Below are 16,410 nucleotides of genomic sequence, written 5' to 3'. Positions count from 1 at the left end.
TCATGTCCTTTGCAGGGACACAGATGAAACTGGAAACCATCATTCTCAGTAAAGTAACACAAGAAGAGAAAACCAAACATCGCATGTTCTCACTAATAAGTGGGAGTTGAACAATGAGAACACATGGACACAGGGAGGGGAACATCACACACTGGGGCCTGTTGTGGGGTGGGGAGCTGGGGGAGGGATAGCATTAGGAGAAATACCTAATGTAAATGATGATTTGATGGGTGCAGCAAACCAACATGGCACACTTATACCTGTGTAACAAACCTGCACGTTGTGCACATGTACCCCAGAACTTAAAGTATTAAAAAAAAAAAAAAAAAAAAAGTCTGGTCCCGGCCAGGAACAGTGGCTTATGCCTGTAATCCTATCACTTTGGGAGGCCAAAGAAGGCAGATCACTTGAGGTCAGGAGTTTGAGACCAGCCTAGCCAACATGGTGAAACCCCATCTCTACTAAAAATACACAAAAATTAGCTGGGCGTGGTGGTGTGCACCTGTAGTTCCAGCTACCCAGGAGGCTGAGGCACGAGAATCACTTGAACCAGGGAGGCAGGGGTTGCAGTGAGCCAACATCATGCCACTGCACGCCAGCCTGGGTAACAGAGTAAGACTCTGTCTCAAAAAAAAAAAAAAAAGTCTGGTCCCTAAGGACAAGATGTGAATAACAAGAGAAATTGGTCTTCTCACTGTGATGCTGAGCTCTGCTCCCCTCTTCCATTTTCTGCAGCCCCTGTAGAACAGGCCCAACAGCCTCATGGGCATCACAGCTCAGAAGCACTGGAAGTCTGTGGAGTCCCAATCTCAATCTCAATCTTCATGTGGCAGCCAAAGCAGATGTTGCACATTTATATACATGCAGTTGAGGGAGAGGTTAGGATTTGGCCCATTCTAATGCAGTTCTCTGCTCTTACTAATTTAAATTTTGCAGAAACAGTGTCATGTAATTCCATCATGAGTTAAACTCATAGTAATCTTGCTGTGAGCAGTATTTTGATAAGGCCACATTCTTAAAATAATCAATTTTGTCTATTATATATACTTCCAGTTACCATCACTCTTTCTCATCTGAACATAAATGTTAAACATTTTGTGGGGTGAGGAGGAGGTGGGACAACTAAACTGTAGCAGTGCCCTTTTCTTTGTTTTTAACACATACTGATACCTGAGAAACAAATTCAGGGTCATAGGCAAAGGAACTTTGTGACTAAGCACATAGCTGCAAAGTTGGAAGCCAAAATTTAATTTTATAATTTTCCTTTTAAAAAGCAAAATTTTATTTCAGCTTTCAAAAGCAAGAATTAACTCATTTACTTTTGAGTTGCAAATGTTAAGCCACGACAATTAATTAATGTGTAAGATGAAGCAAAAGTTAACATAAAATACAAATTAACAATTCTATTTCTTCTAGTCTAATGAATTTTGGAACTATAAATGAAAGCTTTTTTATTATTATTATTATACTTCAAGTTTTAGGGCACATGTGCACAATGTGCAGGTTTGTTACATATGTTGTACATGTGCCATGTTGGTGTACTGCACCCATTAACTCGTCATTTAGCATTAGGTATATCTCCTAATGCTATCCCTGCCCCCTCCCTCCACCCCACAACTGTCCCCAGAGTGTGATGTTCCCCTTCCTGTGTCCATGTGTTCTCGTTGTTCAATTCCCACCTGTGAGTGAGAACATGCGGTGTTTGGTTTTTTGTCCTTGCAATAGTTTGCTAAGAATGATGATTTCCAGTTTCATCCATGTCCCTACAAAGAACATGAACTCATCATTTTTTATGGCTGCATAGTATTCCATGATGTATATGTGCCACATTTTCTTTTTTTTTTTTTTTTTTTTTGAGACGGAGTCTCGCTCTGTCGCCCAGGCTGGAGTGCAGTGGCGCGATCTCGGCTCACTGCAAGCTCTGCCTCCCGGGTTCACGCCATTCTCCTGCCTCAGCCTCCCGAGTAGCTGGGACTACAGGCACCCGCTACCACGCCCGGCTAATTTTTTGTATTTTTAGTAGAGACGGGGTTTCACCGTGTTAGCCAGGATGGTCTCGATCTCCTGACCTCGTGATCCGCCCGCCTCGGCCTCCCAAAGTGCTGGGATTACAGGCGTGAGCCACCACGCCTGGCCGCCACATTTTCTTAATCCAGTCTATCATTGTTGGACATTTGGGTTGGTTCCAAGTCTTTGCTATTGTGAATAGTGCCGCAATAAACATACGTGTGCATGTGTCTTTATAGCAGCATGATTTATAATCCTTTGGGTATATACCCAGTAATGGGATGACTGGGTCAAATGGTGGTGGCGTGCACCTGTAGTCCCAGCTACTCAGGAGGCCAAGGCAGGAGGATCACTTGAACCTGGGAGACAGAGGTTGCAGTGAGCCAAGATCACGTCACTGCACTCTAGCCTGGCAACAGAGCAGGACTCCATCTCACCAAAAAAAAAAAAAAAAAAAAAAAAGATCTTGGCTTTTATATCTTAAAGAATGTAGAACAACTTTCTCCCACCTATCCATAAATTCTAAGTACTATAGCTCTCAAAGATGCTTGAAATTATGGGCACATATTGAACCAAAAATAAGTTCAAGTTGTCCTTGTAACTTCCTACAAAAAAAATTTTTAAATTTAATTATCAGCTGGGGGCAGTGACTCACACCAGTAATCCCAGCACTTTGGGAGGCCAAGGCAGACAGATCACCTGAGGTAAGGAGTTTGAGACCAGCCTGGGCAACACAGTGAAACCCCGTCTCTACTAAAAATACAAAAAAAAAATTAGCCAGGCATAATGGTGCACGCCTGTAGTCCCAGCTACTTGGGAGGCTGAGGCAGGAGAATCACTTGAACCCACAAGGTGGGGGTTGCGGTGAGCCAAGATCACGCCACTGCACTCCAGCCTGGGTGACAGAGCAAGACTCCATCTCAAAATAATAATAATAATAATAAAAAGATAGTGTCAAACTATAAATAGAACTTTTTTTTAGTTTCATTTTTGTTGCTTGTTTGTTTTTACAACTAGTATTAGTCACTGTTGCACAAAACTGAATTCATTTGGGGGAATTTTAAGGCAAAGCTTTCAATGATTAATCTTTTATGTCACACTTTAATACCACGGATCATGAACTTGCTCCTGTCTCTTCTTCCATTTGCCACACTAACATCAGGACCTGTGTGGTTTGCTTAAGTAGTCTAATTGGCCCAAGAAAAATGAACATTTGTGTTTATTTTCTTCATTATTCTCCACTATAACTTCTGAACATTATAAGGTGGAATGCTTAATTTAGGATGCTAAATAAAAATCTGGAATTTGGTAAAATAAGCTTAGACTTATCCACTAATTATAAAGTTTTCTAGTCAGAATAGAATTAAACTAACCCACATCTTCCTGTAGTCAGGGCTTCAGTGAGCTCTACAAGCAAATGTAGTCACTCTACATTTGCTTGTAGAGCTAATGCAGTGTTGTAGAAAGAGTGGGAACTAGAGGAGACCCAAGACAAAGGTCTTAAAAGCTGAGTCTCAATTTCCCTATCCATAAAATAGAGAAAATGTCTGCTCTGCACACCTTAAAGGATTATCATAAGAAACAAGCATGTTAATGTACACAGAAAGGACTTGGAACGCTGAGAGCACTACAGGAGTCAAAGTTGTTTTTATTAGTTTAGTCCAAGAGATCTTCTGTTAGTGGGAAGACCCAGTCTTCTTGATAGTCATGCTGTTGTCACAGCAAATCCCTCTCCCTCAAATGACATTCACATAGAATCTTCTTTGTGCTTTCTTATGAAATGCATAGAAGAAGGCAGGGAAGAGAAAAGGAAACATTTCTGAGCATCTCCTATGCTCCAGGGTCCATATCCAGGGTGTAGGAACTTTACATCCACTATCTCATTGACAATGTTCAACCACTTCTGCCTGCAGAGAACTCAGCCTGCCCCGGCTGACCTGTCCTTCATGCAGCCTGTGCCCTCGTGCTGACCACAGCACCAGGGATCATCTGCTGCCCTCAGAGATGAAGGGACTAGTCAATGTTCTCATCACTTCTCTGTAGACTGTTCTCTATACTTGTCACCAAAACAGTTTGTACTAGAACTTTTTCAGAATTTAAATTACTATCTCTAAATCAAGCATATTTTCCAAAGTTGCCTTTGTTTTCTAATACATCAAACATGACTGTCCATTAAAGTCTAAAACAGAACCAGAAGATTCTTAAATCCCTCTTAAGAAGATACTAAGTCACTTACTTAACTAACAGCACCTTTTGGATGAACCTTTTTGTAGGGAATAAGAGATGTGGGCTCTGTCCTCTGAAACCATCCAGGGCATTTGAAACATCCTCTCAGGTGCCATAATGACCACCAGTTTGCTAAGGGAAAAATATTCTATCCCAATTCTGTAAATAGAATTATCTCAGGAACCACTGAGAACCATAAGGGACTTACTTGCTTTACCAAATAGGCGTCCCTCTATAAGGCTTCAGACCTCTTTCCCTTAGGTCTACCATGATTAGAGCCTCGAAACCAAAACAAGTTCCACATGGTCTCACAGCTGGTCTGAAAGTAGCAGGACCTATTTTAAATCAAAATGGCCCTCAGAAAACCAGGGACATAGAAGTTTCCGACATATCTCAAATTAAGGATCTGACTACGAGGACGTCCCCAAGAGGTAGGCAGATGCTGACCTTCCAAAGTCTTATTTGAGCATCTGGATGCTGTCTAAAGTTGTCAGCCTTTGACAAACCATCTCCATGTTTGCTTTTTTATCTCATTAGACTCCCCAAACAGCACTCCCCATAGGGCCACTGGAAGGCATTACTCGTCAGTTTCAACAGAACAGTTTTAAAGCTCGTGCTTAGGCCAGGCGAGGTGGCTCATGCCTGTAATCCTGGCACTTTGGGAGGCCGAGGCAGGTGGATCACCTGACATCAGGAGTTCAAGACCAGCCTGGCCAGCATGGTGAAACCCCATCTCTACTAAAAATACAAAAAAATAGCCAGATGTGGTGGTGTGTGCCTGTAATCCCAGCTACTTGGGACGCTGAGGCAGGAGAATCCCTTGAACCCGAAAGGCAGAGGTTGCAGTGAGCCCAGATCATACCACTGCACTCCAGCCTGGGCAACAGAGTGGAGACTCCGCCTCAAAAAAAATAAAATAAAGCTCGTGCTTAAAAAGCTTCTGCCCTTTCAGAGGCAATTCCCCTTCACACCACAGGAGGGATAGGTTTGACAGTGCTCTTGCCTCACTGAAGTAGCTGTGGAGGGTTCGCCCTCCCCTGTGCCACATGTTTCACCTCTCTGCATACTGTGTTAAATATCCAGTAGAACGCTGGCAGAGAGAATCCTATTTCAAACATACAGACAATGATTCTCAACCCAGGATCGAGCAGTGTACTTCACACCATCTGAGGACTTTTTTCCTTGACATACACCCCTAACCCACCTACCTCCACCTCCAACCCACCAAGCCTTTGATAAGCCACCTCCTTCCTCTTTCTCCTTCTCACACTGCCTCGGGATCCGCTGGTAGAGATACTCTTTCATAATTTGGGGTTGCTGCCAGAAATTGTGTCACACAGCAGAGGGAGTAAGTAACTCCTCGCCCACATTCCAAATTCGTTTATATTTTAGACAAGTCAGGTCAGGAATAAATTGGTAAACTAAAGATGGTGAAAAATATGTGTCCTCAGCATGGCTCTAGGCAGCCTATCCAGCTAAAATTGTCCAAAACATTTAAGGACACAAGTCACATTAGAAGAATATGGTAAGGCTGGGCGCGGTGGCTCACGCTTGTAATCCCAGCACTTTGGGAGGCCGAGGTGGGCGGATCACAAGGTCAGGAGATCGAGTCCACGGTGAAACCCTGTCTCTACTAAAAATACAAAAAATTAGCCGGGCATGGTGGCGGGCGCCTGTAGTTCCAGCTACTCGGGAGGCTGAGGTAGGAAAATGGCGTGAACCGGGGAGGCGGAGCTTGCAGTGAGCCGAGGTCGCGCCACTGCACTCCAGCCTGGGCGACAGAGCGAGACTCCGTCAAAAAAAAAAAAAAAGAAGAAGAAGAAGAATATGGTAAAATAGACATCAAGGATGCTTCCAGAAAATAAGCCCTTTTTGTTTCCACACTCCATACCAACAGGAACTGTTGGTGGGTTTTATTATTCAAGGAAAACAGTGAATGCCTTTGATAGTAGCAAGTATCACCAAGTAATCCCCAAGGCCTGAGAAGTCCACACTTCCAAGTCTGTCTCTTCTGGTGATGGTTCCCAAATTTACTGTGCATCAGGGCCACCTGGGCAGCCTGGTGAAATGGAGATTCCAAAAGACTGGAGTGGACCCTGGAATCAACAGGCACCTCAATGTTTGGAATGCACGGTAAAGTTTGTAAAGCCTGCCGTAGGTCAAACATCAGATCTTAGTGCATTCAGAATTGCCCCATCCACAGTTAGTGTGAAAGAACTCCCTGTAAGGTCTCCAACAATCCCTACCCCAATGCGTTCCTGCTTTCTCTTCAAGAAGAATAATTCTACCCTGATCCCTGCTTCCCATCTTCGGATCGTTCCAGACCTGGTTCTTTCATGTAATTCTCCGCCTGGATCACACACCTGGAACATTACCCAGAAGGTCTCTTCTGCATTCCCACGTACCCTGTCCCTTGAATTTGTTTTTCTTTTTTCTTTACTTTTCTTTCTTTTAAGATAGGTTATCTTTCTGTCACCCATGGTAGAGTTCAGTGGCGTGATCAATAGCTCACTGCACCCTCAACCTCCGGGCTCAAGTGATCCTCCTACCTCAGCCTCCCGAGTAGCTGGGACCACAGGCATGTGCCACCACACTTGGATAATTTTCTTTTAATGATTTTGTAGATACAAGAGTCTCAGTATGTTTCCCAGACTAGTCTCAAACTCCTGGGCTCAAGGGATGCTCCTCCATCAGCTTCACAAAGTGCTAGGATTACAGGCATGAACCACCATGTCCTGCTGTCCCTTGAATTTGCTCTCTGGAAGATATTCTTGATTCTGAAACTTTTCTCCCCTTCCCTTAACTGCACCCTATATTTCACTAAATGAATGGAAAAGTGGAAGGAAATCACAGTTGTTGTGTTCCTTCTTGTGGCAAGCACAATGGGAGGCTCTTCATGCACTCTTATTCTTCACTTATCACTTATTGAGGTCCCTGATAGAAAAAAATCAGAGAGGCTGGGCGCAGTGGCTCACACCTGTAATCCCAGCACTTTGGGAGGCCAAGGCAGGCGGATCACCTGAGGTCGGGAGTTTGAGACCAGCCTGACCAACATGGAGAAACCCCGTCTTTACTAAAAATACAAAATTAGACCAGTGTGGTGGTACATGCCTGTGATCCCAGCTACTCGGAAGGCTGAGGGAGGAGAATCACTTGAACCCAGGAGGTGACGTTGCGGTGAGCCGAGATCACGCCACTGCACTTCAGCCTGGGCAACAAAAGCAAAACTCCATCTCAAAAAAAAAAGAAAGAAAGAAAAAGAAAACACAATTTACGGATTAAATGATTAAAGGCATCAGCTATTAGGTACTATGACAGAGTTTGGATTTGAACCCAGGAACTGTCTGGTTCCAAAGCCATGGCTTTTTCCAGCACACTTCATGCTCCCAAAACATGTGACCAGCTTTTTCTGTACACATGCTAATCCCGCCCGTGTACCAAAGCCTCATGATGATTTGTTCCCTAAGTTACTACATATTTTATAAAAGTTTTTTGTTCCAATCAAAGATAAGGTCAAAATGGAATGAGATTAGACTAGAAACAGCCTTTCAAAAATAAAAAAGAAGCAGTCTCCTGTTATCACTTTGAGGAAGATTTGATATTTCTCAAAATTCAGTGGTATCAGTAAGGCTGGGATTTTCAAATGGTATGCAGTTGACATATAACTCTAAAGCCAGAGTTTCAGTGTTGCATTCATTTTCCAGAAAAAGGGCTCAGCATAAAATGCAGCTAATAGTAAGGTTTTGTAGGGGTTTTTTGCATAATAAAAGTCGTAACTGAGCAACATTAGCTACAGACACTCCTCCCCATAAATCCATGGAGACTCTGTGAAAAGCATTTCAGAGGAATACAAACCCCAAGTAGTCTTTGGCAAGGGGTAATTTGCCATGATGATAGTTAAATAAGGAGAATACTGAGTAGCTGACTACAAAGAAGCATCTGAAAATAAATCTAGCTATAGTTGAAGTCCCTCAATTGAAAATGGATGTAAATTTTCTCACATGTGGCAGCCTAAATTAGTCTCTTCTGTTTATAAGGCAAGTTTGACAATGCATACCAAGAAGCTTAAATCATAAGATTTGACCTAATAATCCCACTCCTAAGTATTCATTTCAAGAAAATAATTCATAAGAGGAATACGATACATATGTTTTATAATAGCATCATATATTTATAACTGGCAAGAAACTGGAAGCAACCTTATTTTCCAATAATAAAAGAAAGGCTTAGTACATTTTGGTATCTTAATTCTTTGAGTTATTATGCAACCATTAAAAATAGGATTACAGTGTACAAACAAGGAAAAGAGCGTTCAGTGAAGGGCATAGAAACAAAATATAAATGTGCAGTGATCACAGACATGCAAATTACACAAGCTGATAAAGACTAAGAGGGGAAACAAAGAAATGAAAATATTGATGTTAGCTTGGTGAGATTACAAGTGTCTTTAAACATTAAAATTATTTCCTTTTATAGTGACCATATTCAGTTTTTAGGGGTTTTTCCTGTTTTTCCAGATGTGGTTTTTATAGAATTATATTTTACATTCTTTCCATCACTGGAAGAAAAAAAGATTTATATTTTATAATTATTTTTGGTCAGAAGATTATTTTACAAAACTACATATGGAATGTTCTAGCCAATTATGAAATATAGAGAATTACTAACTCACAAATACTAATACTATTGTTTTAATTTGCAGTGAAGGGAATTTGGCTACAAAGCAGATCGTATTCCTTCAGAGGCCAGTTATGTGGAATTCAGCTGCTCAAACACCAGATGTGAGTAAAATTGATGCTTTATTAACTGAATGTTATATTGAAGCATTTAATCCTTAAACTCTCATTGTAATTCCAAATAAGAAAGCGTGGACATGATATGGAAACAGTCCTCTGAACCAACCTATAAGGGAAATGTGCTAGCAATCAGGCAACATGAAATAGTTCCAAAGGGGATTATAATATGCCATCACAAAATATGCCACTTTGGCAAGAGGATTACTTTGAGCTGAAGGCAATTAAGAAACAGCAGACACAGGAGGAACTCTCTGTCCTCCACCTTTCTGCTGAAAAACAAGGGCACACATGTCACTTTATAAAGGCGACATAAATTTCCATTTGTAAACGTGTCTAATCACCAGAGACAATTCACACTGAAGAGTCTGCAAAAACAAACCTTACTAAAATAAGCTTGATCTTCCATTCGTTTACCCCATGTATTTGCCTTCTCACAATTTACTTCCCCAGAAGCCCAAACTCCTTTTCCCTCATCTAGTCACCTGTCCACAACTTATTACCCTTTGTTAAAATGGTATATAAACTCCCAGGTCTTCTACACCAAACTGCCTCTTTGGGTTTTTGCCACTTTTCTGTGAAGAGACTGTGTGCATTGAAAATAAACCTTTTCTCCTGTTAATATGTCTTTTGTCAGTTTAATTTGTAGTTCTCAGCTACTGAACCTAAGAGGAGAGAGGAACAGTTTTTTCTGCCCTTACAGTTCTAAATCTTGTGAATGAATGTGCCTGATCTTGCAATGCATCCATGCAACCTTGGGTATATTGACCTTTGGCAACACTTTTCTTTTATGTTATCTACTCAAGTTCATATTTTTTCAGCACTTTGCTGAAGGGCTATTCTGATCCTCAAGTCACCTTGATCTTACTGGATGCACAGCTGGAATACAATGATTGAATGAGGCAATCTGTGCATTAATAAAGCATAACTTGCAAAACAAGAAATTTGAAAATGGACCAGAAAACTATTTAAAGTGATTCTTTTTCTGTATCTAAATCAAGAAAACGTTGTTTTATGTTTTCAGGCAAAGCTGCAGAGATTTGAAAAAAGAAAACATTGTTTAGTACATTTTAAAGTTATCTAAACTATCAAAGAGCTAGATTGACTGTGTGTATAATACAGTCATGCTAAATCGTCTCACATTAATTTTGGAAAGAGGCTGGCTGGGTCAGTAGGTAAATCGGTAGAGAGGTAGAGAGGTTGTTGGGAAGACGGAGAGGCAGGAGAATAGAATGACCAAGTACACAGAATTAGAAACCACATTAAAGCCCACAAGTGAGCACTGCAACCCTCCACAACAATGAGGATGACTCAAGTTCATGAGTTTATTAAAAAATATTCCGTCTAGGCCATGCACAGGGGCTCACACCTGTAATCCCAACACTTTGGGAGGCTGAAGTGGGAGAACTGCTTGAACCCAGGAGTTTGAGACCAGCCTGGGAAACATTGGCAGACCCTGTCTCTACAAAAAATTAAAAAATAAATTAGGCAGGCATGGTGGCACATGCCTGTAGTCCCAGCTACTTGGGATGTTGAAGTGGGAGGATCACTTGAGCCCAGGAGTTCAGTGCTGCAGTGAGCTGTGATCATGCCACTGCATTCCAGCCTGGGTGACGGAGTGAGACCCTGTCTCAAAAAAAATTACTTAAATAAAAGAAATATTCTGGCCCGGCGTGGTGGCTCAGGCCTGTAATCCCAGCACTTTGGGAGGCGGAAGTGGGCGGATCATGAGGTCAAGAGATCAAGACCATCCTGGCTAACATGGAGAATCCCTGTCTCTACTAAAAATACAAAAATTAGCCAGGCGTGGTGGCATGTGCCTGTCGTACCAGCTACTCGGGAGCCTGAGGCAGGAGAATCGCTTGAACCCAGGAGGTAGAGGTTGTAGTGAGCCAAGATTGCACCACTGCACTGCAGCCCGGCAACAGGGTGAGACTCTGTCTCAAAAAAAAAAAAAAGAAAAGAAAAGAAATATTCTGCCTAAAAGAAGCAAAGGTGGGTATATGCAGAGAATGGCCAGAAAAAGTTGTCCTTTCTTCTTCCCCCAAAGCAAACTTCTCATCATGTCACAACTTTCTTCTTTTTTTTTTTTTTGAGATGGAGTCTCACTCTGTCACCAGGCTGGAGTGCAGTGGCGCAATCTCGGCTCACTACACCCTCCTACTCCCTGGTTAAGTGATTCTCCTGCCTCAGCCTCCCGAGTAGCTGGGACTACAGGCACACACCACCAGGCCCAGCTAATTGTTGTATTTTTGGTAGAGACGGGGTTTCACCTTGTTGGCCAGGATGGTCTTGATCTCCTGACCTCGAGATCCCCCCACCTCGGCCTCCCACAGTGCTGGGATTGCAGGTGTCAGCCACCACACCCGGCCTCTTTCTTTCTTTTTAACATTCTACAAATGGCCATTATTTTTAGGAAAAAATCATCAGAATTCACAGCCTCATGGGGTTTTGATTTACTGAGGGCCATGGAGTTGTGTTTGTGAAGATGTAAGACCCAAATCCAGCTACCTCACAGTCTCTTTTACTTAATATTAGATATAAGGTTTTTAATTCCCCAAAAATATGCAGGCCCTTTTTGTTGATCATGTTTTACTTTTTTATGAGACAGGGTCTTCTTGTGTTGCCCAGTCTGGTCTCAAACTCCTGAGTTCAAACAATCCTCCTTAGCCTCCCAAGTAGTTAGGGTTACAGGTGCTCACCACTGTACCAAGCTCTTTTTTGTTTAGCTTTAGATACTATCCAGTAGTCTCTAGTCATAGCTTTTCTTTGGGTAATCTTTATATTTCACTGAAATGTAAAATTACTGGTTCATTTATATAATGGGAAGTATATATAGTTGGCTTGTATCAATGACAAATCTAATAATAATATATTTTGTAACTTACAATTCCTCTTCTAAATGGATTTACCATTTCTTCATTTGACAAATGCTTAATTTTTCTAGCAAGAAACCGCAGGATCTTGAGATTATTTCAGGGTAGAACTTGTAGGTAGGAGTCAAAGTGTCTAACAGCTATAACAGAAAGCTGATTTGCAAATTCAGTTTTTACTTAAGGAAACAATTTCTTACTTTATCTCAAAATGGTAGTAATACTTTCAGGACAGTAAACTATTAATATCAATATAGAGTTAATTTATTACCAAAATGTTAATTTAGCTATCTCATATATATTTTGTGAAAGTTGTATTTACAATACGCCTTGAAAAAATTTATGCAGTCACAGATCCATAATAGCACTGTTCTTTGTTAATACCCTGAAATCAGTTATTGTTTGGAAGGGGTTGATGGGAAGACTGCTTTGTTTATAAAGTCTTTCAAAGAATTTTTTCAAAGATGTTTAGTTTTAAAAACAGTTGGTAGATATTTCAAACATTACAAATGTTGTCCTAGGATTGTCAATGAGTTTTCATTAAACAATAGATTTCATGGGCTGATAGAAATTAACCTAGAGTCTGACCTTTGAAAAAAATTTCTTCAGCCGGGCACAGTGGCTCACGCCTGTAATCCCAGCACTTTGGAAGGCCAAGGCGGGCGGATCATCTGAGGTCGGGAGTTCAAGACCCACCTGACCAACATGGAAAAACCCCTTCTCTACTAAAAATACACAATTAGCTGGGCGTGGTGGCACATGCCTGTAATCCCAGCTACTCAGGAGGCTGAGGCAGGAGAATTGCTTGAACCCGGGAAGAAGAGGTTGTGCTCAGCTGAGATCATGCCATTGCACTCCAGCCTGGGCAACAAGAGCAAAACTCCATCTCAAAAAAAAAAAAATTTTTCTCTTGTTTCTTTTACTAAGACTAATATCAAGACTTTTCCTACCCAATTTCACTGAGCACAGAACAGTACTGTTATTGAGAGGTGACAGAGTGCTGGCAGCCCTCGCAGCCCTCACTCACTCTCCGCGCCTCCTCAGCCTGGGCGCCCACTCTGGCCACACTTGAGGAGCCCTTCAGCCCGCCGCTGCACCATGGGAGCCCTTCTCTGGGCTGGCCGAGGCCAGAGCCGGCTCCCTCGGCTTGCAGGGAGGTGTGGAGGGAGAGGCGTGGAGGGAGAGGCACGGGGCAGGAACCAGTTCTGTGCACAGTGCTTGCGAGCCAGGGCGAGTTCCAGATGGGCGTGGGCTCGGCGGGCCCACACTCAGAGCGGCCGGCTGGCCCCGGGCATTGTTAGCACCCAGGCCAGCAGCTACGGAGGGTACGCCGGGTCCCACAGCAGTGCCAGCCCTCCCACACTGCCCTCGATTTCTCACCGGGTCTTAGCTGCCTCCCCGCCGGGCAGGGCTCAGGACCTGCAGCCCGCCATGCCTGAGCCTCCCCCTCTCCACCACCGTGGGCTCCTGCACCGCCGGAGCCTCCCCAGTGAGTGCTGCCCCCTGCTCCACTGTGCACGGTCCTACGGGCCGCCCAAGGGCTGAGGAGTATGGGCGCACTGCGCAGGACTGGCAGGCAGCTCCACCTGCCGCCCCAGTGCAGGATCCACTGGGTGAAGCCAGCTGAGCTCCTGAGTCTGGTGGGGACTTGCAGAACCTTTATGTCTAGCTAAGGGATTGTAAATACACCAATCCGCACTCTGTATCTAGCTCAAGGTTTGTAAACACACCAATCAGCACCCTGTGTCTAGCTCAGGGTTTGTGGATACACCAATTGACACTCTGTATCTAGCTAATCTGGTGGTGACTTGGAGAATCTTTGTGTCTAGCTAAGGGATTGTGAATACACCAATTGGCACTCTGTATCTAGCTCAAGGTTTGTGAATGCACCAATCAGCACTCTGTGTCTAGCTCAGGGTTTGTAAATGCACCAATGAGCACTCTATATCTAGCTAATCTAGTGGGGAAGGTGGAGAACTTTTGTGTCTAGCTCAGGGATTGTAAACTCACCAATGAGCACTCTGTCAAAACGGACCAATCAGCTCTCTGTAAAACAGACCAGTTGGTTCTCTGTAAAATGGACCAATCAGCAGGATGTGGGTGGGGCCAGATAAGAGAATAAAAGCAGGCTGCCTGAGCCACCAGTGGCAACCTGCTGGGCTTGTCTTCCCCACTTGGGGAGTTTTGTTTTTTTACTTTTTGCAATAAATTGTGCTGCTGCTCCCTCTTTGGGTCCACACTGTCTTTATGAGCTGTAGCACTTACTGCGAAGGTCTGCCGCTTTACTCCTGAAGCCAGCCAGACCACGAACCCACCGGGAGGAACGAACAACTCCAGACGCGCCACGTTAAGAGCTGTAACACTCACCGTGGAGGTCTGCGGGTTCATTCCCGAACCAGCGAGACCACGAACCCACCAGAAGGAAGAAACTCCGAACACATCCAAACACCAGAAGGAGCAAACTCCGGACACGCCGCCTTTAAGAACCATAACACTCACAGTGAGAGTCCGTGGCTTCACTCTTGAGGTCAGTGAGATCAAGGACCCACCAATTCTGGACACGTTATGTTCAACAAATCCATTTCATGCCCCTGTTGTGGGGGAGGAAATTGAAGATTGCACAATGAAGAAAGCATATCATTGGATTTTTTTCTTCGGAAGTTATGGAGACCTTTACTTTTGGAATTTGTTTTATATTTCACAGATCTTCTGCAGTATTCTAGATACTTGTGACTGTTTTTAAACATGAAAAATGTCATTTCAAAATATTTAGACCCTCATTTACTACCTCAGTTTTCTCTAAGCTATTAAGAGAATTCATTTTAGTTAAACTAAAAAACTATTAGGAAAAAACATGGGAGAAAATCTTTGTCAAGTGGAGTTAGGCAAAGAGTTTTTAGGGGCCAGGTGCGGTGGCTCACACCTGTAATCTCAGCATTCTGGGAGCCTGAGGCAGGAGGATCACTTGAATCCAGGAGTTTGAGACCAGCTGGTCAGCTCAGCAAAACCCTGTCTACAAAAAATACAAAAATTAGCTGGGCATGGTGGCGCACATGGGTAATCCCAGCTACTTCGGGGAGTGAGGGGGGGTGGATCGCTGGAGCCTGGGAGATGGAGGCTATTATGAGCCATGATCGCGCCACTGTACTCCAGCCTGAGCAACAGAGTGAGACCTTGTCTCAAAAAAAAAAAAGTTTTTAGACATAAGACCAAAAGCATAATCTATTTAAAAATTGAAAAAATATAATTCATCAAAATATAAAACTTTTATTCTGTGAATGACACTGTTAACAGAAGGAAAAGACAAGCCACAAACTGGGAGAGAAAAACTCATAAATCATATACATGACAAACGATTTTACCCAAGGGGTATCAAGGACTCTCACAATTCAAGAGTAAGAAAAGAACCCAGGTAAAAAATAATTAAAAGACTGGAACACCTCACCAGTGAGGATATGTAAATGAGAAGTAAATACATGAAAAGATGCTTAAATCACTAGCCATTAGGGAAGTGCAAATGAAAACGCATAATGAGATATCATACACCTGTTAAAATGGTTAAAATAAAAAATACTGACAATACCAAGAACTGGGGAGAATGAGAGCAATCAGAACCCTCATACACAGCTGCTGGGGATGCAAAGTGGTATATCCACTGTATTAGTCCGTTTTCACGCAGCTGATAAAGACATATCTGAGACTGGGTAATTTACAAAAGAAAGAGATTTAACTGGACTCACAGTTCCTCATGGCTGAGGAGGCCTCACAATCATGGCAGAAGGCAAGGAGGAGCAAGTCACATCTTACGTGGATGGTGGATGGCGGCAGGCAAAGGGCTTGTGCAGAGGAACTCCTTTTTTTTTTTTTTTTTGAGACAGAGTCACTCTGTCACCCAGGCTGGGGTGCAATGGCATGGTCTCAGCTCACTGCAACCTCTGCCTCTCCGGTTCAAGCAATTCTGCCTGCCTCAGCCTCCTGAGTAGCTGGGATTACAGGCGCGTAGCACCACACCTGGCTAATTTTTGTATTTTTAGTAGAGATGGGGTTTCACTATGTTGGCCAGGCTGGTTCAAACTCCTGACCTCGTGGTCCGCCTGCCTTGGCCTCCCAAAATGCTGGGATTACAGGCGTCAGCCACTGTGCCTGGCCCCATTTTTAAAACCATCAGATCTCATGAGATTTATTCACTATGATGAGAACAGCACAGAAGAGACCCATCTCTGTGATTCAATTATCTCCCATCGGGTCCCTCCCACAACACGTGGAAGTTATGGGAGCTACAAGATGAGATTTGGTTGAGGACACAGAACCAAACCATATCATCCACCCTGGAAAACAGTTTGGCAGCTTCTCAGGAAGTTAAACAGACATTTACCATATGACCCAGCAGTCCGTGTCTTGGGTGTTTAACCTAGAGAAATAAAAACTTACGTTCACACAGAAACCTACACACAAGTATTTGTAGCAGCTCTGTTCGTAATCACCTCAAACTGGAAACAACCCAAATGTCT

The 16,410-nt window shown here is 43.1% G+C and overlaps 1 protein-coding gene across 2 annotated transcripts in view; it reads left to right on the top strand.

Moving 5' to 3' along the window:
- Nucleotides 1-16,410, top strand: part of RFTN2 (raftlin family member 2) — a 101,772-nt gene that overhangs the window by 65,085 nt on the left and 20,277 nt on the right. For both annotated transcript variants that reach the window (XM_034954740.3, XM_003825315.5), the window contains exon 8: nt 8,936-9,014. In XM_034954740.3, the coding sequence (XP_034810631.1) occupies nt 8,936-9,014 (79 nt within the window). The remainder of the gene's footprint in view (nt 1-8,935; nt 9,015-16,410) is intronic.

The sequence above is a fragment of the Pan paniscus genome, chromosome 13 (assembly GCF_029289425.2).
Source record: "Pan paniscus chromosome 13, NHGRI_mPanPan1-v2.0_pri, whole genome shotgun sequence".
NCBI classification, from domain to species: Eukaryota; Metazoa; Chordata; class Mammalia; order Primates; family Hominidae; genus Pan; species Pan paniscus.
This window is presented reverse-complemented; position numbering and strand designations above follow the sequence as displayed.